The sequence below is a fragment of the Pan troglodytes genome, chromosome 6 (genome assembly GCF_028858775.2).
Source record: "Pan troglodytes isolate AG18354 chromosome 6, NHGRI_mPanTro3-v2.0_pri, whole genome shotgun sequence".
Classification (NCBI taxonomy): domain Eukaryota; kingdom Metazoa; phylum Chordata; class Mammalia; order Primates; family Hominidae; genus Pan; species Pan troglodytes.
Genome location: NC_072404.2, coordinates 85,833,972 through 85,858,456, shown reverse-complemented (window position 1 = coordinate 85,858,456; position 24,485 = coordinate 85,833,972). Strand labels below are relative to the sequence as shown.

The window sequence follows — 24,485 nt, the reverse complement described above, 5'->3', positions numbered from 1 at the left end:
CCTAGCCTGAGAAAAATCCAGCAAGAAAAAGTTATTTTAGGTCCCAGAATACGAGGCTGAACTGAGTCCTCCAAAGAGAGGTTAAGATAGAAAGTTAATGAAATGTTCATTTCAAAAAAACTTTGCCCAACCCACGGTTTGCAACTCCCACACTTATCCTGGTACCAGTGAGAGCCATCTCCAGGCCCGGGTAGCAGTAGGCAGCGTAAACCCGTTGGCCAGAATAGCATATCCACGTCTGATTGTCAAGTGGAGGCAGCCCCGCTTACTGGCTCTACTAGAGACTTGCTGGTTATTTTTAACACAGGCCCTCACACCTGTGCCCACTCCTCCTCTCCATTCCTCTGGCCCCGCTCCTAACAAACCTACTCAACATTCATTCCCCAGGGTTGTATGTTCAGCCTGTGTGCAGCACCTCTCTCTCAACTGGAATGTCTTCTTTTGTCTTTTAATCATTCATGCATTCAGCACCCATTGTGCATCCTGTGTTTCCTTCAATTGCGGCTCCCCCCCTTTTCTTTTTCTTTTTTTTGAGATGGAGTCTTGCTCTGTCGCCCAGGCTGGAGTGCAGTGGTGCGATCTCGGCTCACTGCAACCTCCGCCTCCCAGGTTCAGGCGATTCTCGTGCCTCAGCCTCCTGAGTAGCTGGGATTACAGGCGTGAGCCACCACACCCAGTTAATTTTGTATTTTTAGTAGAGACGGGTTTTCTCCATGTTGGTCAGGATGGTCTCAAACTCCCGACCTCAGGTGATCCTCCCGCCTCGGCCTCCCAAATTGCTGGGATTATAGGTGTGAGCCACTGCGCCCGGCCTGCTCCCCTTCTTAAAGCACAGCTCTTCCAGGAATCACTGAGGTGTAAAAAGATTCAGCTTTGGGAGGCCAAGTTGGGAGGCCGAGGCAGGAGTGTTGCTTGAGGCCAGCAGTTCAAAACCAGCCTGGGAAACATAGCAAAATCCTGTCTCTGCAAAAAAGTTAAAAATTGCTGGGCATGGTGGCATGCACCTGTAGTCCCAGCTACTTGGGAGGCTGAGGTAGGAGGATCACCTGAGCCTGGGAGGTTGAGGCTGCAGTGAACTGGAACTGGAATTGCACCACTGCATTCCAGCCTCAGGGATAGAGTGAGACCTTCTCTCTGAAAAGGAAAAAAAGCCAGCACAGTGGCTCATGCCTATAATCTCAGCACTTTGGGAGACCAAGGCGGGCATATCTCTTGAGCTCAGGGATTCAAGACAAGCCTAGGCAACAAGGTGAAACTCCGTCTCTACAAAACACACAAAAATCAGCCAGGTGTGGTGGTGTGCACCTGTAGTCCCAACTACTCGGGAGGCTGAGGTGGGAGAATCACTTGAGCCTGAGAGGTTTGAGGCTGCAGTGAGCCGTGACTACACCACTGCACTCCAGCATGGAGGATAGACCGAGATCCACCTCAAAAAAAAAAAAAAAAGATTTGTGTTCTGTATCCTGGAAACTTTGTTAGCCCACAGAGATAGGGAGTGTGCCTACTTTTCAAGCATCGACCAGAGGTAGTTTCTGAACAAATCCTGTGGTTTCATGACCTTACCCTTTTAGCGTGCCTGAAATACCCTTATTTTCCTCCTTCCAGGGGATCTTCTTCCCCTCTGTCCCCAGTTTTCTTAATGATACCCTTCCTTAAGTTGCCGGCTGGTTAACCCCACCTTCTCCAGGCTGACACATGCCCCATCCTTTGTGCATTGCACCACATGTATTGCAACTACTAACAGGTCTGATTGCCCCGGCAGACTGAGCTCACCCAGCAGTGATCATTCTGCAAGAAGCAATGCTCCCCTCTTTCCCTGAAGTTTTCAGATTTTATTTGTAGCCTAAATGAAAGAGCAAACATATTTCTAATGATAGCCATGGTTTACTAAGCCCCTCCTATGTGCCAAGTACTGTATTTTGTATTTTATCTTATTTTTTTAGACAGGGTCCTGCTCTGTCACCCAGGCTGGAGTGCAGTGGTGCAATCACATCTCACTGCAGCCTTGAACTCTTGGGCTCAAGTGATCCACCTGCCTCAGCTGGGAGGATCCCTAGTAGCTGAGACCACAGGCCCATGCGACCAAACCCAGATAATTTGTTTAAAAAAAATTTTTTTTTTAGTAGAGATAGGATCTTGCTATTTTGCCCAGGCTGGTCTTGAACTCCTGGGCTCAAGTGATCCTCCCGCCTTAGCCTCCCAAAGCACTGGGATTACAGGCATAAGCCACCATGCCTGGCTTGTGTCAAGTACTTTAAGCGAGCATCTTGACAGTGCTGCAAGTCTGCAGACACCAACCTGCCTTAGAGGCGAGGAAACAATATGAGGAGATCAACTAACTTGTCTACGATCTGAGAGTCGGCAAGTGGTAGCAACGGGACCTTAGCCTCTGTGATTCCAAAGCCCAGGCTCAGCATCTGGAGCAGCCTCAGGATGCAGACGAGCCTCCCTTAATCCTCTGTGCACAGGGGACAGGGCTGTGGAGTCTGGCTGGGATCCCACTCACTCAACCATTCCCATTTACAAATATGCCTCCCACCCTGACCCCTCTCTACCTGCCCACAGGAACCTCCTCCAAATTAAAGATGCATTAGGACTTTAGGGAATCTAAAGGACACATGGGGAATTTATTTATTTTTTCTTGAATGACCCATGGATTAATTTATTTGGGGCTCCGGAGCAGGGGGAATCTTCTTCGATTATGGAAACCTTTGGCTCAGGGGCAGGTGTGAGACTACGTGCCTGTCCTGGGTTTGAACTGGGACCTCTCTGGGCAAGAAGGGAGACAAAGGTGGAGGGGAAACAGCACTTGGACTTGAGCTTCAAGAAACTCACCCAGCTGCACGTGTGTTGCGGGGGAGATTGGAGTAGGGGAAAGACGGCAGGAAATGGGGAAGTGGGAGGGAGAAATAGTGTGATGGGGGCAGAAAAGCACTGTGGGAGGGGCTGTCTTAAAACCCATGTTTGCATCTGGACTTAGCCCCTGACCAGAAGTGCAACTCGGAGGGGCCTCCGAAGACAGGTGCTCGTAGGACACTAAATCCTGCTTCACAAGGCCGCTGTGAGGAAGAAAATAATCCAGGTGAGATTGTTCTGTCAATTGCAAATATCTATTGATGCGTGGTCGCCCTTGGTGCATTTCAAGGAAATCTCTCTTTCAACTCTGTAAGCCTTTTCGACAGACAAGGACTCAGCCATCCTCAGCCCTGGATCCTTTCATATCTTAACGTCCTCACCCAGGGGCCTACATAAAAAGGGGGTATTCAGTATGTGAGTGAATTGAATGGAACCTCATCTTGGTGAGATAAAATCTTAGTGATCAGTGACGATGAAAGATAGTAATCCACAAATGGTAAACCAAAAATTCTTTTCTCCCAAGCAATTTTTTTTAGAGAAAAGGTCTCACTCTGCCACCCAGGCTGGAGTGCAGTGGTGTTATCATAGCTCACTGCAGCCCTGACCTTTTGGGCTCAGCCTCCCGAGTAGCTGAGATTACAGGCGCACACCACCATGCCTGGCTAATTTTTTCTTTTTCTTTTTTTTTTTTTGTAGAGACAGGGTCTCACTATGTTGCCCAGGCTGGTCTCAAACTCTTGGGCTCAAGCGATCCTCCTGCCTCAATCTCCCAAAGTGCTGGGATTACAGGTGTGAGCCACTGTGCCTGGCCAATTTCCATTCTTTATAAATTACCAGGTCTCAGATATTGTTAAAGCAGCGCAAATGGACTACGCAACTGACCGTAGTAAAAAACACATTTTACTGTGGTACACATACACCATGGAATACTCTGCAGCCATAAAAAGGAACAAGATTATGTCCTTTGCAGGGACATGGATGGAGCTGGAAGCTGTTATCCTCAGCAAAATGACACAGGAACAGAAAACGAAACACCGCATGTTCTCACTTATAAGTAGGACCTGAGTGATGAGAACACATGGACACGTGGCAGGGAATAATGCACACTGGGGTCTGTCAGAGGGTGGGGAGGGAGAGCATCAGGAGGAATATCTAATGGATGTTGGGCTTAACACGTAGGTGATGGGTTGATCTGTGCAGCAAACCAGCATGGCACGTGTTTACCTATGTCACAGACCTGCACATGTTCCCCTGAACTTAAAAGTTGAAGAAAAAAAAATACATTTTACAGGGCCACCCAGTACTTACTCATGTGCATGCATAAGATACAACCAAAATCAGTTTCATGATCTAATGCTTACCCTCTCACGTGGAATATACCTGGATGTTTTCTCATCTATTTCACTCTTGTTTTTATTTTTTTTGAGATGGTCTCTTGCTCTGTTGCCCAGGCTGGAGTGCAGTGGTGCGATCTCAGCTCACTGCAACCTCTGCTTCCCGGGTTCAAGCAATTCTCCTGCCTCAGCCTCCCCAGTAGCTGGGATTACAGGCGTGTGCTGCCTCACCCGGCTGATTTTTGTATTTTTAGTAGAGATGGGTTTCACCATGTTAGCCAGACTGGTCTCTAACTCCTGACCTTAGTTGATCCTCCCGCCTTGGCCTCTCAAAGTGCTGGGATTACAAGCGTGAGCCACCGTGCACCTGGCCTATTTCACTCTTTCATATGCTGGCTGAAGCCCACTAAATGGATTTTGTGGCCCAGGGCTGAAAACGCTGCTCTGTTTGCTGGGCAGGTCACCCATCAGTCCTTGGCATCATTTTGCACAGCGATCTCTCCAGTTGGGCATTTAACTTCTACCACATCCCTCCTCCAACCCAGCAAATACATGTGATACCAGCAGCAACAACAGGTTGACCAGAAGTCTTTTCCGCTCTGCCATCAATATTATTTACTCAGAACATCTGAAATACCTTCTTTCCACCCCTCTCATCGGCCTGCTGGGTAAGTCAGGTGTCTCAAATTTGAGGAAGCAGTGAGATTCAGGAAGAAACTCCTGAATTTTAAAAACAGCTATAGGGCTATAGGCAGCAGGGCACAGTGGCTCACGCCTGTAATCCCAGCAATTTGGGAGGCTGAGGTGGGAGAATCGCTTGAGCCCAGGAGTTCTAGACCATACTTGGCAACATATCAAAACCTCGTCTCTACCAAAAATAAAAAAAGGCAGTCAAACATGGTGGTGGTGCCTGCCTGTTGTCCCAGCTACTTGGGAGGCCGAGATGGGAGGATTGCTTGAGCCTAGGTGTTCGAGGCTGCAGTGAGCTGTGATCACACCACTGCACCCCAGCCTTGACAACAGAGTGAGACCTTGTCTCTAAAAAAAAAAACCAACAAAAACAGATAGAGGGGATTTACGAGGCTCAGAGTCCACATATAGACACTCATCCTTCTTTCCTAAGTCTTCTCCCCTAGGAACCCAGAGGCCAAAGGCCACGACCCCCAGCTCATCTTTTGAAATTAACTTGTGTCCATTCTAGAATCTAGTCACTAAATCTTTTTCATCACCTTTTATTTATTATATCGCTATAGTGCATACTTTGACTGTCAGAGAACTGGATACAAGACCTAGTTCTAACCCCAGTATGGAATATCAGATGTCACTTTTCTGAACTAATTTTCTGTAAAACGTGGCTAATCACTTCTGCCCTGCCTTCCTCATAGGGTTGCAGTGAGAACAAGTGTGAAAATGCTTTTATATAGGCCAGGTGTGGTGGCTCATGCCTGTAATCTCAGCACTTTGGGACGCTGAGGCAGGAGGATCACTTGAGGCCAGGAGTTCAAAACCAGCCTGGGCAACATAGAAGACCCCGTCTCTACAAAAGTAAATAAATAAATAAAATAAAAATTAGCCTCGCTTGGTGGCTCATGTCTGTGGTCCTAGCTATTCAGGAGGCAGAGGTGAGACAATAGCTTCAGCCCAGGAGTTCGAGGCTAGAGTCAGCTACAATTGTGCCACTGCACTCCAGGCTAGGTGACAGAGTGAGACCCTATCTCTAAAAAAAAAAAAAAAAAGGAAACAAAATGCCTTGTATACTGTAAAGCACCACACAAATATAAATTGTTATGTAAACGTTATGTTCTTTGGTAATAATTGATAGTGTTGACTCTATGTCCCAAATTACAGTACTGTGCACTCTGTGTGTTTAGTGAAAGGCACACCCTCCGTCATCAACCCCTAAAAGGCATCTGCACTTTATCCCTGAGTGCAGGGTTAAACCAGCTCTCCCTTGGGCAGATATCTGATGTCATCAAAAATTCATGGGTCGCAGCAGCTGGTAAATCCACTGTCTCCAGTCATGTGTACCCTCATTCACAAAAATCACCAGGCCTGGGAGAATTAGCCCCAAGAGCTGTCAACTGAAATACAGCCTGTGCTCAGCTCTGCAGGCCAATCAAAAAAGTAAAGCATGAGAGGGAAATCAAGAGTCACCTTAGGCCCAGATGAGACGAGAGATCATTATCAGAACAGCCAAATTAGTCGGGCATGGTGGCGGGCGCCTGTAATCCCAGCTACTCGGGAGGCTAAGGCAGGAGAATCGCTTGAACCCAGGAGGCGGAGGTGGTGGTGAGCCGAGATCGTGCCACTGCACTCCAGCCTGGGTGACAGAGCGAGACTCCATCTCAAAAAAAAAAAAAAAAAAAAAAGAACAGCCACTAGGTGTATGGAAGATTTACTACTCCAGCTTCTATGCCTTAAAAGGATTATTTCCAACCTTCTCTATTATTATGTTCATGATACAGATGAGGGTAAGAGGTTACAGAAGAAACTTGCTAAAAATCATGCAGGGACGCAATGTACAGTGGCTCACACCTATAATCCCAGCAGTTTGGGAGGCTTAGGTGGGTAGATTGCTTGAGCCCAGGAGTTTGACACCAGCCTGGGCAACATGGCAAAACTCCGTCTCTGCAAAAAATACAAAAATTAGCTGGGTGTAGTGGTGTGCGCCTGTAATCCCAGCTACCCAGGAGGCTGAGGTAGGGAGGATCGCTTGAACCTGGAAGGCGGAGGTTGCAAATGAGCTGAGAATGCGCCACTGCACTCCAGCCTGGGCAACAGAACAAGACCCTGTCTCAAAAAAAAAAAAAAAAAAAAATCATGCAGAGGCCAGGTGTGGTGGCTCATGCCTGTAATTCTAGCACTTTGGGAGGCTGAGGTGGGTGGATTGCTTGGGCCCAGGAGTTTGAGACCAGCCTGGCCAACATGGTGAAACTCTGTCTCGACTAAAAATACAAAAATTAGCTGGGCATGGTAGTGCTGGGGGCGCGCGCCTGTAGTCCCAGCTACTAGGGAAGCTGAGGCACGAGAATCGCCTGAACCCGCGAGGCAGAGGGTGCAGTGAGCCGAGACTGCGCCACTGCACTCCAGCCTGAGTGACACAGCGAGACTCTGTCTCAAAAAAAAAAAAAAAAAATCACGCAGAATCAGGTAAACTATAATCTGCTTTTTCTCACTCTGCGTAAGCAGGAGAAACCTCCGAGGCTGACATTGGACTCTGTCAAGGATGTTCCTGAAAGGCTGCGTTTGAGGTCAAGCCTGCAGCCAAAGGCCCCCAGAGCGAGGACTTCAAACCAGAGATGGGAATTTAATGGCCAGAACAGAAAGTACTTTTGGCCTCTTGCAGGAATGAAAAGCAGACACCAATTCCCCAGGGTGGGTAAGGTTCTCCTTGCTACACAGTCACAGGTCTGTGCTCTTTACAAAGAGCTGCAGACGATTGTTTCTGGATTGGGCGCTTGGCTGCTCAATGATTAATGAGAATCTAATATCACTTTTGTTTGGACTCCAAGCTAAAAGAGGAAAGAGGCAATAGATGCACCTCCCCAGGGCTCAGAATTCTCCAGAGGTTTCCCAGTGCTTACGGGCCAGGGTCAGAATGCCTTGGTTGGCATTCAGGGACTTGCTGGTCTGGCCTCAAACAACCATCTCGATGTTTCCTGATTTCAAACCTCTGTACCAGCCAAATGTCTTCAGCCTCACCCAATGGACTCTGCCCATCCTCTTCCTGCGATTCTCCCAACAGGCAATGCCTACCCCACCCAACCTCCAAGGGCCAACTGAGGTCTTGGTCTTCCTTCTGAACTCTGCACTCCAGTCCCTTCTCAGACCCCCATGGTCCTCAAAGCTTTGGCCTTCTGATCCAGGCCTGTATTGATAGCTAACTGTTGAGTCGGCCTGTATCTCTCTGGATCCTTCATTTTCATGCTAAGGGCCTTGAGAAGCAGGGAGGGAGGCCTTCGATGATGTTTCTTTGTGTTCTTTACCCAGCACTTGCTATAGAAATTATGAGAATTAAATAAATGCTGTTGATTAATGAGGGATGGATGGACAGAGGTCCCTGAGTCCTATAAGCTGGTCCTTGCAGGCCAAGCTTTGCAGGGAACCTGGGTACAGGGCTGGGAGGATGCTCAAGGGTGATTTGGTTTAGTGGCCATTGGACTAAAGGAGAGTTTCGAAGCTTCAGATCCCTCAACCTCCTAATCATAGCCCAGACAGATGAGTCTTCTGGTCTTGCTCAGACACCTCTAGGAAAGAACTACTGCTTAGTTTTCTACATCTCCACCCCCATAGCTGCAGAGAGGATTTTTTTTTTTTTTTGAGAGGGAGTTCTAATACATGCCCAAAGAAAGCGAGCTTTCATGGCAGACAGACAAGGAATGCTGGTCCAACCTCTGGGCACTCACTGCCCAACCATGAACAGGTATTTCTCTCCAAATAAAGATAGGAACCCAAATAAAGACATGAAGCCCCTCACGCAGCCCCCAACCCCAGGGGCAATGCTCAGTCAGTCTGAGACTGATGCAGGCCATAGAATAGGACTCTCCCCTGTCATCAGCCCCCATCCCATTGTCTCCTAGCCAAGACAGAGTGCCAAAGGCCAGGGCCGGGCAGAGAACCAACCTCCCTTGGTTGCCTCGAAAGGGCCCCCTCTGGGGAAAAGTAATATAATTCTGAACAAGATAAACTCAAATTCTAGTACCTCCTCATCTCTATGGCAAGGGCAGACCCAGACCCCCCCCCCCGACACACACATACACACACACACACACACAGCCCACGACAGCTCCTTTCCTCGAAAGCCCTGATTGCCTCCCCCCTCCCAAGACCCGCCTGACACACAGGCCCTTGAGGGTTGCAAGGCTGGACGGTAGGGACAGTACCCTGGTCTAAACTCGGGGTCAGGGTGATTGAGATGGCAAGGGCACCCTTAAATTTCCATTCAGAGTGACAGCCAATCAAGACCCCTGGGAAAACCTGCAGTTTCCGGGCCTCCAGGTACTCCCTGCGAACCCCCCTCCCATCAGAATCCCCCAAATCACATCCTGGTACCGGCTGAAGGCTGCTCCTTGGTCTCAATCAATAAGCAATGATTTCTTCAAGCTCCTCCTGTATTCGCGGTGGAGGTGGGGGTGGAGGGCTGCTCTGGGGGAGGGCACAGACCCCCTCCAGAGGAGCCCATTTCTAAAGGAAAGGCGGAGTCATGCTTAGGAGGCGAAGGTGTTGGCTGCACCTCAGGCCCACTGAAGCTGGGGTTCCCAAGTGGCCAACCTAGAACCTCCCCCGTCTCTGCCAAGGGCTCCATTCCTGCCCCCTCACTTCCTAGGATGGTTGAAACCCTGGCTTCTCACTGTCCTCCCAGCGCCACCTGTGCCTCCCTGCCCACGGGCTCAGCCCCACACATCTTCCCATCGATCTCCTGTAGGTGTGCGGGCAGGGGGCTCCGGAGGGCACGGTACAAGCCCCTTCCGGCGGCGCTGCCCTCCCTCCCGTCCGGCAGGTCTCCCGAGGTGGGCGGCGAGCCCCGCAGCCCAGTCCCTGGAGTCCAGCGCGATCTCCCGGGCAGCCCGGCGGCGGCGCGGCGGGAAAGCGAGAGCCCATCCCGGCCGGCCAGCCGCCTCCAGAATCCTGGCCCGGCTCCCTCCTCCGGCACGCCTGGAGTTGGGGCCAACAGGCAGGATCAACAATCCAGAAACTTTCAATGGATCGCGCCGGCTAGGAGGGGGAGAAGGGAGGGCGCCAGGGCTGGGGGTGTGGGGAGGGGGCTCGGGGCAAAGCCCCTGCTCACACTTACCATCTTGCTCACATCCATGACCGAGGCTGCGGGGCACCCCCCCACCCCTGGAGATCCCGCTCCCCTAAAGCTGCTCCCGGCTAATCGCGCCCCGAGGGTGCCATGCTGCGGGGAGGGCGGCCGGCAGGGCCCCCGCGGACCGGGTCAGGCGGCGGCGGCGGCGGCGGCACCGAGGCTGGACCGGAGAAAGGAAGGGGAGGGGGAGGGGAGGCGGCGAGGGGGAGGGGGAGGGGGGCGGGCGCGGAGCCGCAGCGCGCGCCGGGGGCGGGGGAGGCGCGGCCCCGCCGGCAGAGACCGGCGCGCCCGAGCCCCCGGGGACCGGGAAATCCCGGAATCAGCTGGCGGGGGCGCGAGGGGAGACCGGGAGGCGGGTTCCCGGGCCCGATCCCGCGGCCCCCGGGCTCGCACGGCGAGGGTGTGATTTGAATAACAAAAGGTGGCTTCTCCCCAGAGTTCCCGGTGGCGGGGATCGCCGATCCCGGAGCGAGAGGCCGCCGGCCCGCCAGGAAGCGTGTGTGTGTGTGTGCGCCCGCGTGTGTGTGCAGGCGTGCGTGTGCATGCATGCGTGTGTTTTGGTGGTGGAATCAGTGGGACTCAGGAAGTGAGCAGGGGAGGTGGTGAAAAAGGAGGGACAGATGGGGGGCGCAGGAGGCCGACATTCCAGTGGGGGCAGGGGGTCCGCTCGGCCCCTCCCCACTTGGCTTCCCTGGACAAAGGGGGAATTCACGGCCAGTTGTTTGCCTCCTGCGGCTAATCTGGAGGGGCCTCCCGAATGAGTCTGGGGTCTCCAAACAGATGGGCAATTGGGAGGAAGTGGAACAGGTATCCCCAGGAAGGCTCTGAGCGTCCCCCTCCCACGTGAGCCACAGCCAGCCCTTCCTGGAGTGAGGGAAATTGGCTCCGTGGTTCCTAAATGATGTCTACCCTGAGCTAGGAGCTCCTTTCTCTCAAGCCAGAATCCCGATGTCCCTTTCCTTATTCGATGCCGAAATGCAAGGCAGACATTCCCCTCTGCAGTAGACACAGCTGGTGGCCTCAAAAGGTCTCCTGGCAAATGCTCCTTTGGGGCAAGTTCTCCGGAAAAAGCCTGGCCATCCAAGCCTATAGTTTCAACACAGTCTGTCCCCCCAAAATCAGATGGCAGTAAAGTTTTGGATGCAGCAGGGACCTGAGAGTCCACCTAGATCAACCCCACTTTATACGGAGAGAAAACTGAGATCCAGAGAGGGAGAGGGAGGTGCCCCAGGTCACACACCCGGCAGGGACTGGGGGGCAGGGCAGACTTCAGTAAGGACCATCCAGCCCAAGCCCAGAAGGGCTTCCCATGCTGCCACGGGGCAACCATGAAGTTAGGGCTTTTAAAATAATGAACAAGTGGGCCTGGCTCCCGGCGGGCTCACGCCTGTAATCCCAGCACTTTAGGCCTGTAATCCCAGCACTTTGGGAGGCTGAGGCAGGCAGATTGCTTGAGGCCAGGAGTTCAAGACCAGCCTGGCCAAAATGACGAAACTCCCGTCTCTACTAAAAATACAAAAATTAGCCGGGTGGGGTGGTGTGCGCCTATAATCCCAGCTACTCGGGAGGCTGAGGCAGGAGAATCGCTTGAACCTGGGAGGCAGAGGTTGCAATGAGCCAAGATCACACCACTGTGCTCCAGCCTGGATGACAGAAGGAGACTCCATCTCAATAATAATAATAATAATAATAATAAATAATGAACAGGTGATGGGATCCAGAACAGCTGCGAGGCCAACCTCTGCACCCACATGAAGGGGCCCCAAGGAGAAGGCATCTCCTATCATGGCCCCAGGACCTGCTGGGCTTGCCCTATCACAGCCCCTTCCTGTCAAAGCTGAGTTCTTATCGATGAAATTGGGACTCTATCTGCCTGCCTCCTAGGGGTATGTGAGAACATCAAGATATAAGAAATAATATCTTGGGCTTGGTGGTTCACGCCTCTAATCCCAGCACTTTGGGAGGCTGAGGCAGGTGGATCACTTGAGGCCAGGAGTTTGAGACCAGCTGGGCAACATGGCGAAACCCTGTCTCTACTAAAAATACAAAAATTAGCTGGTCATGATGGCGCACACCTGTAATCCCAGCCACTCGATAGGGTGAGGCAGGAGAATCGCTTGAGCATGGGAGGCAGAGGTTGCAGAGGGCCAAGATCACACCACTGCACTCCAGCCTGGGTGGCAGAGGGAGACTAGGGTCTTGCTATGTTGTACAGGCTGGTCCCTTCAGGAGTTTGAGAACTCCTGGACTCAAGCAATCCACCTGTCTCAGCCTCCCAAAGTGCTGGGATTACAGATGTGAGCCACCATGCTCAGTCTTCCCTCTATTTTATTTGTTTTTTTCTTTTTTGGTTTTCTTTTTCTTTCTTTTTTATTTGCTCGTTTCTTTTTTTTTTCTTTGAGACAAAGTCTCATACTTGTTGCCCAGACTGGAGTGCAATGGTGCGATCTCAGCTCACCACAACCTCTGCCTCCTGGGTTCAAGAAATTCACCTGCCTCAGCCTACTGAGTAGTTGGGATTACAGGCATGTGCCACCATGCCCGGCCCCGGCTAATTTTGTATTTATAGTAGAGACGGGGTTTCTCCATGTTGGTCAGGCTGATCTCGAACTCCCGACCTCAGCCTCCCAAAGTGCTGGGATTACAGGCGTGAGCCACTGCACCCGACTGTTTCTCTATGTTCACAATCTGTTCTTCCTCCTGTTTTCTGGCTCAACTAATGGTTCTACCTCCACTGAGCTGGTTAAGCTGGAAACTTCAAAGGCAGCCTTAATTCCTCCAGCAACAATCCCCGCTCCCACTCCATCTAATCAGGTCCCACATCCCTGCGATTCTTTCTTGCAAGTAGCTTCCAATCTATGTCTTATTGACTATTCCTTCCCTGGATAAGACTTTCGACAACAGCCTCTGCCTTCAGTCTCTTCCTGTCCAATTCATCGTATACACATCTAATTGTGACTCCCTACTGGCCAGCCCATCCCAAATAGAAAAAAAGAAAAAAACAACAGGCCGGGTGCAGTGGCTCATGCCTGTAATCTCAGCACTTTGGGAGGCTGAGGTGGGAGGATTGCTTGAGGCCAGGATTCTAGACCAGCCTGGTTAACAGAGTGAGACCCTGTCTTCAAAACAAAACAAAAAACCCTTCTGGTTGGGTACGACGGTTCACACCTGTAATCCCAGCACTTTGGGAGGCTGAGGCAGGAGGATCACCTGAGGTCAGGAGTTCAAGACCAGCTTGGCCAACATGGTGAAACCGTCTCTACTAAAAATACAAAAATATCCGGGAGTGGTGGCGCATGCCTGTAATCCCATCTAGTCAGGAGGTTGAGGCAGGAGAATCACTTGAACACGGGAGACAGAGGTTGCAGTGAGCCGAGATCACACCACTGCACTCCAGCTTGGGCCACAGAGTGAGACTCTGTCTCAAAACAAAACAAAACAAAACCCTTCTATGGTTCATTTGGTTCTCAATGCTATAGACATATCTGCCCCCATTCTTGTCTATCCTCTCTCATCCTCCCACCCTGCCCATCCATCAAACTGCTCATCTGTGCCCAGGATGCTCCTGGAAGGTCCTTCCCTCTTCCTAAGCTTAGAAGTGTCTTTCTCATCCTTCAGGACTGACCTCAAATGTTACCTTCCCTGAACCATCGGACACAGCCAGTCCCTTGGGAGTCCCTTCCCACAATGGACAGCCTTGAGCACAGCCTGCATTTCCCTAGGATGGGAGGGTCTGAGCCCAGGACTACCTGGCTCACCTGTGAGCAAACTCAGGCCAAAGTTGGCCTCACTGGTCTTTGCATCTTGAGTGCCCTGGCCCTTACTTCCAACCGGAATTCCAACCCCACAGCACTCCACGTTTAACATCCACTGAAAAGCACACAACAGGCCTAGAAGGCTCTCAGTTCCTTGACATAATTCGTACAGAAGGTGAGGTGGGCGTGTCTTGGTAGAGGCTGACACCTACTGGTGAGTCGAGATTCTGCAGCCTAGCCCTAAAGACCACACTGAGGTTTTCACTGCCAGACTCTGGCAAGGCTTTATAGCCTCCTTTAGAGGCATAGAAGTCCATTAATTCCCAGTAATGATATTTAAGACAAAAAATATTGCTTATGAAAGGGCCTTAAGTAACATATGTTACTATGCTAATGCTAGTAGTAGGCGTCTACAGAGGGCTGTAACGTTTACAAAAGGTATTTTTACTCATTATTTCATTTGACCCTTAAAAAGTCAGGAAAGGGGCCAGTTGTGGTGGCTCATGCCTGTAATCCAAGCACTTTAGGAGGCCAAGGCAGGAGGACTGCTTGAGCCCAGGAGTTCGAGACCAGCCTAGGTAACATAGTGAGACCCCCATCTCTATTTCCATTTAAATTAAAAGAATTTTTTTAAGTCAGAAAAGGCATAGAATGGGTATTATTATTACAATGCGTATTTTGCAGGTATTGTGGAAGAGTGCATGGATGAGACCTGGGAAGGGCAGTGGGATGGGAAGGGTTAGTCCAAAGGTTCTGTAACTTTGCCTACAGTGTTTTAATTTTTATAAGGAGAATGTAATGAAATGTTACTACCTGCATAATAGTGACGGCTATTAAAAGAAATAATAGGGTATGGCCGGGCACGGTGGCTCACACCTATAATCCCAGAACTTTGGGAGGCCCAGGTGGGTGGACCACTTGAGGTCAGGAGTTCGAGACTAGCCTGGCCAGCATGGTGAAACCCCATCTCTACTAAAAATACAAAAATTAGCTGGGCATGGTGGCAGGCACCTGTAATCTCAGCTACTCGAGAGGTTGAGACAGGAGAATCACTTGGCCCTGGGAGGCGGAGGTTGCAGTGAGCCAAGATCCCGCTGCTGCACTCCAGCCTGGGTAACAAAGTAAGACTCTGTCTCAAACAAACAAAGAAACAAAACCAAAACAGAAATAAGAAAGTATGGGTAGGCCCTGGAGGCAGACAGATCTCAGGTTGAATTCTGGCTCCATTTCTTTCTAGTTATGAGCAAGTTCCTTAACCACTCTGAATTTCAGTTTCCTTACCTGAAAAACAGGCTAATAAACATTATTCCTCCCAGGGTCAATGTAAGAATTAAGTAAGCCCACGTATATAAAGCACCCAGCACAGTGGGTGGCTGGCTCTTGGCTCCACACACCTGTCTCTCACCTTACTTGGTGGCTAGCTCTTGGAAGCTTCTGGATAATTTTGTTTTGTTTTGTTTTTGAGATGGAATTTCACTCGTTGCCCAGGCTGGAGTGCAATGGCACAGTCTCAGCTCACTGCAACCTCCGCCTCCCAGGTTCAAGCGATTCTCCTGCCTCAGCTTCCCAAGTAGCTCAGATTACAGGTATGCACCACCACGCTCGGCAAACTTTTGTATTTTTAGTAGAGATGGGGCTTCACCATGTTGGCCAGGCTGGTCTTGAACACCTGACCTCAGGTGATCCGCCTGCCTCAGCCTCCCAAAGTGCTGGGATTACAGGTGTGAGACACTGGCCCTGGCTAAGATAATTTTTTAAAAGATTAAACGTAAGAAAAAAAAAAGAATAAAAAGCCAGGATAACAGTAGTCATTGTCATTAAAATGACAGCAAATACGTAGGTTTTATGGTGCGGGGGAGGAGCTAGAGTCACTGACCATGCCCAGCTGAGCTGTGGAGGACATTCATCAACCAACACTAGCTGAGTGATTCCTCATCTCCCCATGGGAATGCCTGCAAGCAAAGCCTTAGCCGGGGTGAGTGAGATCCCAGCCGGGCTGTGATCCTGGTGGCTCTGGCACAGAGCATTCTCACCGGGCTTGCCTTGGACAGGAGATGGACTTTTTCAACAAATCCAGAAACCTTCACTTTGACTCAAATGAGAAAAGCCTTTTGCTGCCTCTCTTTCTGGTGGCATGATTACACCCTCAGGAAACACACAAATTCCTAGACCTAGGGCTTAGTTCAGGACACCTGAAAGGTGCAGCGTCACTCAGGAACTAGGAAGGTGGGTGTTGCTGGTGGGAGAGGGGGCACTGCGTCATGCTATGAATCATAATAACAGATAACATTGATCACATTCTTAGCATAGTGCCAGGCACTATGACAAGCACTTTACAAGGATTGTTTATTTTCTTTTATTTTTTATTTTTAATTTATTTTATTATTATTTTTTGAGACGAAGTTTCACTCTTGTTCCCCAGGCTGGAGTGCAATGGTGCAATCTTGGCTCACTGCAACCTCCAACTCCCGGGTTCAAGCGATTCTCCTGCCTCAGCCTCCCGAGTAGCTGGGATTATAGGCATGCACCACCACACCCAGCTAATTTTTGTATTTTTAGTAGAGACGGGGTTTCACCATGTGGGCCAGGCTGGTCTCAAACTCCTGACCTCAGGTGATCTGCCTGCCTCAGCCTCCCAAAGTGCTGGAATTACAGATGTGAGCCACTGCACCCGGCCTGGATTGTTTCTTTTAGAACTAAAAACAGAACTACCATTTGACCTGGCAATTCCATTACTGGGTAGCTACCCAAAGGAAAATAGATCATTCTGCCAAAAAGACACCTGCGCTCGTATGTTCATCAAAGCACTATTCACAATAGTAAAGACATGGCATCAACCCAGGTGCCCATCAACAGTGGGTTAGATAAGGAAAAGGTGGTACATATCCAACAAGGAATATTATGCAGCCATAAAAAAGAATGAAATCATGTCCTTTGCAGCAACATGGATGCAGCTGAAGGCCATTATCCTAAGTGAATTAACACAGAAACAGAAAACCAAATACTGCATGTTCTCCCTCATAAGTGGGAGCTCAACATTGGGTGCAAGTGGACATAAAGATGGGAACAACAGACACTGGGGACTCCAAAAGGGAGGAGGGGGACAAGTGTTGAAAAACTACCTATTGGGTACTGTGCTCACTATCCGGATGATGGATCATTAGAATCCCAAACCTTAGCATCACACAATATACCCATGTAACAAACCTGCACATGTACCCCCTGAATCTAAAATGAATTTTTTTTTTTTGAGATAGAGTCTCGCTCTGTTACCCAGGCTGGAGTGCAGTGGTGCAATCTCAGCTCACTGCAACCTCCACCTCCCGGGTTCAAACGATTCTCCCACCTCAGTCTCCCAAGTAGCTGGGATTACAGGCACCCGCCACCACGCCCGGCTAATTTTGTGTGTGTGTATTTTTAGTAGAGACGGGGTTTCACCATGTTGACCAGGCTGGCGTCGAACTCCTGACCTCAGGTGATCCACTCATCTCGGCCTCCCAAAGTGCTGGGATTACGAGCGTGAGCCACCTCGCCTGGCCACAGTCATTAAATCTAATGAGCAGCTGTGCAGTGCTTTGCTGACCACAGGGTCTACAAGTGCAAGGCACTCACCTGCAGCGTGCCAGGGGGCATGGCCAGATATTCTGCCTGTGCTGTCCTCTCTGATGCTCCCAGCGAGCTTCACCAATGTGGACACTGAGATAGAGAGACATTAGTGGCTTGCCCGGGGTCTTGCAGGGAGTAACCACGACCGGTCATCCGCCTGCCTGTTCCTTGCTTCCTCCCATATCCATGGCCCCCTTTCCCCAGGGGTCCACTTGGCACAGCAAGGGCTGAGATCACTTTTGGTTGACAATTTGTCAGCCTTTTAGGAGCGAGGCCATCTGCTGGGATATGTCTGCCCCATGGCACTCTCTGGACACCAGCTGGGGATGTTGGAGCTGCCCCTGGGGAACCCTGAGAGCTGTAGCATAAATGAGTGATGAGGTGAGGCCTGCAGTGCCACTTAGAGCCAGGAAAGGTCAAGTGCTCTGCAATCATCAGGCCCCCTCCAGGACCAATGTCAGACTGGAGAGGGCGGCAGATCCCACAGGGCCCAGGAGCATAGCCCACTACATAAGGTGCCTGGAAGTGGACCCTCCTGGTTAGGAAAGGGCCAGGGCCTCCTAAGAGGGAGGGCTTAGAGGCTCTGAGTACCCCTCTCACTCTGGTACCAACAAAACTGTGCGTGAACATGGCCAGATGTGGTGGCTCTTGCCTGTAATCCCAGCACTTTGGGAGGCTGAGGCAAGCAGATCACCTGAGGTCAGGAGTTTGAGACCAGCCTGGCCAATAGGGCGAAACCCCATCTCTACTAAAAATACAAAAAAAAAAAAAAAAAAAAAATTAGCCAGACATGGTGGCATGCGCCTGTAATCCCAGCTACACGGGAGACTGAGGCAGGAGAATCGCTTGAACCCAGGAAGCAAAAGTTGCAGTGAGCAGAGATTGTGCCACTGCACTCCAGCCTGGGTGACAGAGAGAGACTCCATCTCAAAAAACAAAACGAAACAAAACAAAAAACTGTGCACAAACCATGTGCCTCAGCCTCAGTTTTATCCTCTGTGAATCTAGGAGTCTGGTTCTAGTCCTGTTTACCAGTGGCTGCTTTTGGGACTTTCGCGGCTGCTAAGCCATCTCAGAAGTGTGCTTCCCTTCAGAGGAAGGGACACATGAAAGGCGGAATGAGTGGACAGACAATAGTTTCAAATAAAGAGAAACCAAAGTTCTCCCGGAGCTCTCAGGCAATTCACCATGATGCTCTGGGTCAGGGTGTGCATGGCTGCTCCAAGGACCTGCTGGCCCTGGCAGCAGCTGGTTGGTCTGCAGGGACCTGGACAGACCAGCCAGTTCTGTCCCCATTTAGGGAGGCACCATGCACTTGCACATGTGGACGGAGCTGTGAAGGGGAAGATCAGGGTGCAGTGTGCTTGAAGAGGTGGGGCAGTGGGACTGAACACGAGTGGCAGTGTGACCAAGTGTGAGGCGTGGTGTGAACCAGGTGAGTTCTATGCTGGAAGCAGAGCCATCTCACTGAGCAGATACACAGGGAGGGTGAGGGAGTTCCAGCCGGGCAGGGAGTTCCAGCTAGACCCCTTAGGCCCTCCTGTGTAGGCCACAGAAAGCCAGCACAGGCTGCTATGCAGGGAGGGGTATGCTGGCCAGCCAGGCAAAGACAGACTCAGGTGCAAAGCACTGGGCACTTCTTGGCTTTCGGAGCTCCAGCTGAGGCTGGCTGGGGTAGCTGGGGCTGGTTGGAGTAGCTGGGGCTGGTTGGAGTAGCTGAGGGCTGGATGGAGTAGCTGAGAGTGGTTGAAGTAGCTGGGACTAGTTGGAGTAGCTGGAGCTGGTTGGAGTAGTTGGGGCTGGTTGGAGTAGCTGGGGCTCGTTGGAGTAGTTGGGGCTGATTGGAGTAGCTGGGGCTGGTTGGAGTAGATGAGGCTGGTTGGAGTAGCTGGGGCTGGTTGGAGTCACTGGGCGGGGTCATGGAGGAGCATCAAGCCTCAAAGCATGGCTCCTATGGTCCCTCTCCCTGTAGATTCAGCGGAGACCTCTGAACACTCTGCCCCTGATATTACTAGATCTGTTTTTCCTCCTGACACTGCTGTTGCCCCGATATTAAACACAGGTGTCCATGGTCCCTTTCCACAGATTTGACGTCACAGGGGAAAGGGTGACTTCAAGCACGGCTGAGCCATATGCGGATGCCAGGTGCACCCCCAGAACCTTTCCATTCTGCAAGATAGACCCCCTAAGCTGCCGGAAGTCAGGGGCTGCAGAGGTGAGCCAGGAAGACAGAAGCCTGAATTGGGGCCATGGCTTCAAGAAGGGGGCAAGGAGAGACATGAGACGTGCTGTGGGAAGGAAGGCGGCACAGAGACAGCCTGCCCAGAGAGCAGACCCTGGGAATGGGAGGCAGTGGGGACATTAAGAGGAATCAGGGTCAGGTTCAGTGACTCAGGCCTGTAATCCCAACACTTTGGGAGGCCAAGATGGGAGGATTGCTTGAGCTCAGGAGTTTGAGGCCAGTCCGGGCAACATAGTGAGACCTGGTCTCACTGGGACTACAGGTGCATGCCACCATGACTGGCTATTTTTTATTTTTTTCTTAGAGATGGGGTCTCACTGAGTTGTCCAGGCTAGGAACTTTTTTTTTTTTTTTAAGACAGAGTCTTGCTCTTGTTACCCAGGCTGGAGTGCAATGGCATGATTCCGGCTCACCGCAAACTCCGCCTCCCGGGTTCAAGCAATTCTCCTGCCTCAGCCTCCCGAGTAGCTGGGATTATAGGCATATGCCACCACACCCAGCTAATTTTGTATTTTTAGTAGAGACAGGGTTTCTCCATGTTGGTCAGGCTAGTCTCAAACTCCCGACCTCAGATGATCAGCCTGCCTTGGCCTCCCAAAGTGCTGGGATTACAGGCGTGAGCCACTGCAGCTGGTCTGGAACATTTTTAAATGAAATCATAGCAAAGCACTTTTCCAATGCTCCTCGCCCTTTGAGTGAACCTAAATTACTATTAGCAGTAGTAGCAGCAATGACCCTGAACACTATTTTCCAAGCACCCACTATGCACAGCCATACCTACCTCTGAATCTGAGAGGGCAAAAATAAAGGAGCCAGACAGAGGGTGGAGGAAAACAGAGGTTGTTATTGCCAGCTGCGGTTCTTCACCCCAGCTGCACACTCCAATTACCTGGGAAGCCTGGGCCCCGCCCCAGGGATTCTGATGTAATGGGTCTGGGATCAGCCTGGGCATCAGAACTTTAAACCTCCCCCAGGAGGCTGTGATGTGTAGCCAAGACTATGAACAACTGAACAACCACAGCCAGGACTCAGGAACCCCCGGCCTGGTCTTGGCTGAAGCTGAGGGCTGCAGGAAGCAAGGAAGTGTGGCACTTCCCTTACTGCTTCTCCTACATGGGGAATTTCCAAGCTCCCACCTGGAATTTTCCATCCCTTGGCCAAAAGTTCAGCATAGGCGGAGACCTCTGAACGCTTTGCATCTGATATTAATAGACCTGTTTTTCCTCCTGACACTGCTGTTCCCCCCATATTAAACACAGGTGTCCATGGTCCCTTTCCACAGATTTGACATCACAGGGGAAAGGGTGACTTCAAGCGTGGCTGAGCTATATGGAGATGCCAGGTGCACCCCCAGAGCCTAACCATTCTGCAAGATAGACCCCCTAAGAAAAACACCTGGCTTGGTCTTAGGATCCCATGATTAGCTGGCGGGTTCTGGGAAGCAAAGATCTGCCGAATTTCTAAAGCCTCTCCAGGCAGGCTGCGGGTGGCCAGCAGGGGTCAGAGGGCCTTTTAGAGGCACCAGGACAGACGGGAGCCACTCAGCCAAGTCCCTGAGTCAGCAAACAGCCTGGAAACCTCGCCTCAAGGGTGCCCCAGGCTGCCAGAGCTCTCTGCCCCTGCCCGCCAGCTCCTCCCTGTAAGTGGTAATTTGGAGCACCCTTAATGGCCCAGTTCAGGAGCTGCCAGCCTTGTACTGGGGAGAGGTTTTTCCACTGCTTCTCCGCTGGAGGACAAGTCCAGGGATGTGTCTCTGCCCAGTTATCTTTTTTTTTTTTTTTTTTTTTTTTGAGACAGAGTCTCCCTCTGTCACCCAGGCTGGAGTGCAATGGTGCGATCTTGGCTCATTGAAACCTCTACCTCCTGGGTTCAAGCGATTTTCCTGTTTTAGCCTCCCAAGTTGCTGGAATTACAGGCCCACACCACCACGCCCATCTAATTTGTGTATTTTTAGTAGAGACGGGGTTTCACCATGTTGGCCAGACTGGTCTCAAACTCCTCGGCCTCCCAAGGTGCTGGGATTACAGGCGTGAGCCACCACACCCAGCTCTGCCCAGTTATCTCCAAAGCAGTGTCCCAGAAGCATGGACCAGGCTGAGGGCAGGAAGTACCAGCTCAGAGTCGCCTGTAGTGGCTCAGAGCTGGTGTCCCCGCCCTGGGGAGGGTGGCAGCCAAGCTAATTCCATGTTATCACGGCTTACAGGAAGCCAGCTTGGCCCGGCTGTGAGCCAGCAGCAATTTACTGGCCTTGGGGGCAGAGGGAGGGAGAAGAGGGAAGAGAAAGGAAAACACAGCCCTCTCCCCACCACACAAAAAAACTGATTCTGGGTTATTGTTAGGTGCTTATTCATCCCACACATTTCTTTTTGAGAGCCACGACATGAGCTCTGCAACCAAAGCCATTTAGCAAGAGACAGCTGCCCACACAGGAGGAGGGAGGGGCATGGGGGGACTCAGTCCGCATGAAAACGGGCGAGGGTGAGAGGGTCTTCAAAGACCTGAGGCCAGGCACAGTGGCTCACACCTGTAATCCCAGCACTTTGGGAGGCAGAGGCAGGCCGATCACGAGGTCAGGAGTTCGAGACCAGCCTGGTCAATATGGTGAAACCACCGTCTCTACTAAAAATACAAAAATTAGCCAGGCATGGTAGTGGGCACCTATAGTCCCAGCTACTCGGGAGGCTGAGGCAGAAGAATCGCTTGAACCCGGGAGGTGGAGGTTGCAGTGAGCCAAGATTGTGCCACTGCATTCCAGCCTGGGTGACAGAGTGAGACTCCGTATCTCAAAAAAAAAAAAAAAAAAAAAAAGAAGGATCCTCCACACTGTAAAAACATCCCAAGATTCTAAAGCCAAAGTAGGGATGCTGAATGCAGAGTGGTTCTTACATCAGAACCCCAAGTTCAAGTCCTGCCTTCCTATCTGTGTAGCCTTGGGTGGGTCACTGTCAAATTCAGAGGAGGCCCTGGGCGGCAACCCTGGCTGCAACACTTATTCTACATGTGGCCTTGGGCAAGTCACTCAACTTCTCTGTGCCTCAGTTTCTCTGTCTATAAAACAAGGCTAATCATAGCTACCTCTTGGGGTTGTTTTGACGCTAAGTTAATATTATGGAAAGTATTTAGAAAATTGCCTGCATACCTACTGTTATATAAAGGTTAGTGATTGTTTTTATTAAAGCACTGGGCATGGTGGTGGGCACCTGTAGTCCCAGCTACTCGGGAGGCTGAGGCAGGAGAATCGCTTGAACCCATGAGGTGGAGGTTGCAGTGAGCTGAGATTGCGCCGCTGCACTGCAGCCTGGGCGACAGAGCGAGACTCTGTCTCAGAAAAAAAAAAAAAGCACTATATGAGCCTGGTATGGTGGCTCACACCTGGAATCCTAGCAATTTGGGAGGCCAAGGCAGGTGGATCACCTGAGGTCAGGAGTTTGAGACCAGCCTGGCCAACATGGTGAAACCCCATCTCTATGAAAAATAACAAAAATTAGCTGGGCATGGTGGCGTGTACCTGTAATCCCAGCTACTCGGGAGGCTGAGGCAGGAGAATCGCTTGAACCCAGGAGGCGGAGGTTGCAGTGAGCTGAGATTGCACCACTGCACTCCAGCCTGGGTGACAGAGCGAGACTGTCTCAAAAAAAAAAAAAAAAAACCACTATATGTATGTTAATTTTTTCATTGTTTTAAGTTTACATTTTCATTTTTTAAGAGTTGGGGTGTTGCTCTGTCATCTGGAGTGCAGTGGTGCGATTATAACTCACTGCAGCCTCCAACTCCTGGGCTCAAACAATCCTCTCACCTCAGCCTCCTGAGTAGCTAGGACTACAGGTGCGTGCCACTGCTCCTAGCTAATTTTTAAATTTTTTGTAGAAATGGTGTCTCGTTTTTGTTGCCTGGGCTGGTCTTGAACTCCTGGGCTCAAGCAATCCTCCTGCCTTGGCCTCCCAAAGTGCTGGGACTACAGGCATGAGCCACCATGCCCAGCCACATGTTAATTATTACTGTTAGTGAAAAAAAAAAAACTCGTTTATAATGCTATATTAGAGTATGGATAGAATGTGAAGATCAGAGCCACAGAAAGTCTGAAGTGGGGAAGAGGTAAAATAGAAAGTCATATTCACAATCGAACTCCTACCAGTGATGAGTGTGGAAGAGGCTTTATATCTTTTTAGATGAGAAAGCTAAAACTTACTTCTCCCCCTGTGAACAGGGCAATACCCACTCTTGAGGGTCATAAAGGGTTAATGCAAACAGAAGCTCCCAGCAAAGCTCACAGGAGGTGCTCCTGAGGTCAGCTGAGTATGACAGTTAATTCCATGTGTCAACATGATTGGGCCACAGGGTGCCCAGATATTTGGCTAAACAATATATGTGGGTGTGTCAGTGAGGGTGTCTCTGAAAACTCTGGTAAATAACATATATGTTGGCTGCATTCATTAGGATATGTGATTTGGGTAATAAAGGTCTAGGAGAAAAAAAAAAACAAATTTGATCTCATTAAGCAGAGGAATTCCTATTCCTCCGCAGGCTGGGGGTCTGCTCTGGGAATCTCATTGGCAATGAAGCACTTGATGAGATGTGTCCACGACTGTCAGATATCACACACGTCAAGCCTTAGGCACACACTAGTTCTGTAATCTGAGGCATCTTACTCTCTGTGGACCTCAGTGTGTCTATTAATAAAATAGGTATAGACTAGGCATGGTGGCTTATACCTGTAATCCCAGCACTTTGGGAGGCTGAGGCGGGAGGATTGCTTAAGGCCAGGAGTTCGAGACCAGCCTGGGCAACATAGTGAGACCCCCATCTCTACAAAAAATAGAAAAATTAGCGGGCTGTGGTAGTGCATGCCTGTAGTACCAGCTAATCAGGAGGCTGAGGCAGGA

General features: G+C 50.7%; 1 protein-coding gene across 3 annotated transcripts in view; it reads right to left on the bottom strand.

Moving 5' to 3' along the window:
* The window catches only part of HIP1 (huntingtin interacting protein 1), a 204,995-nt gene that overhangs the window by 96,572 nt on the left and 83,938 nt on the right, over positions 1-24,485 (bottom strand). The window contains exon 1 of one of the 3 annotated variants that reach the window (XM_054655850.2): positions 9,985-10,262. Coding sequence (XP_054511825.1) covers positions 9,985-10,002 — 18 coding nt within the window. The 5' untranslated portion in view covers positions 10,003-10,262. 3 annotated transcript variants of the gene reach the window in all.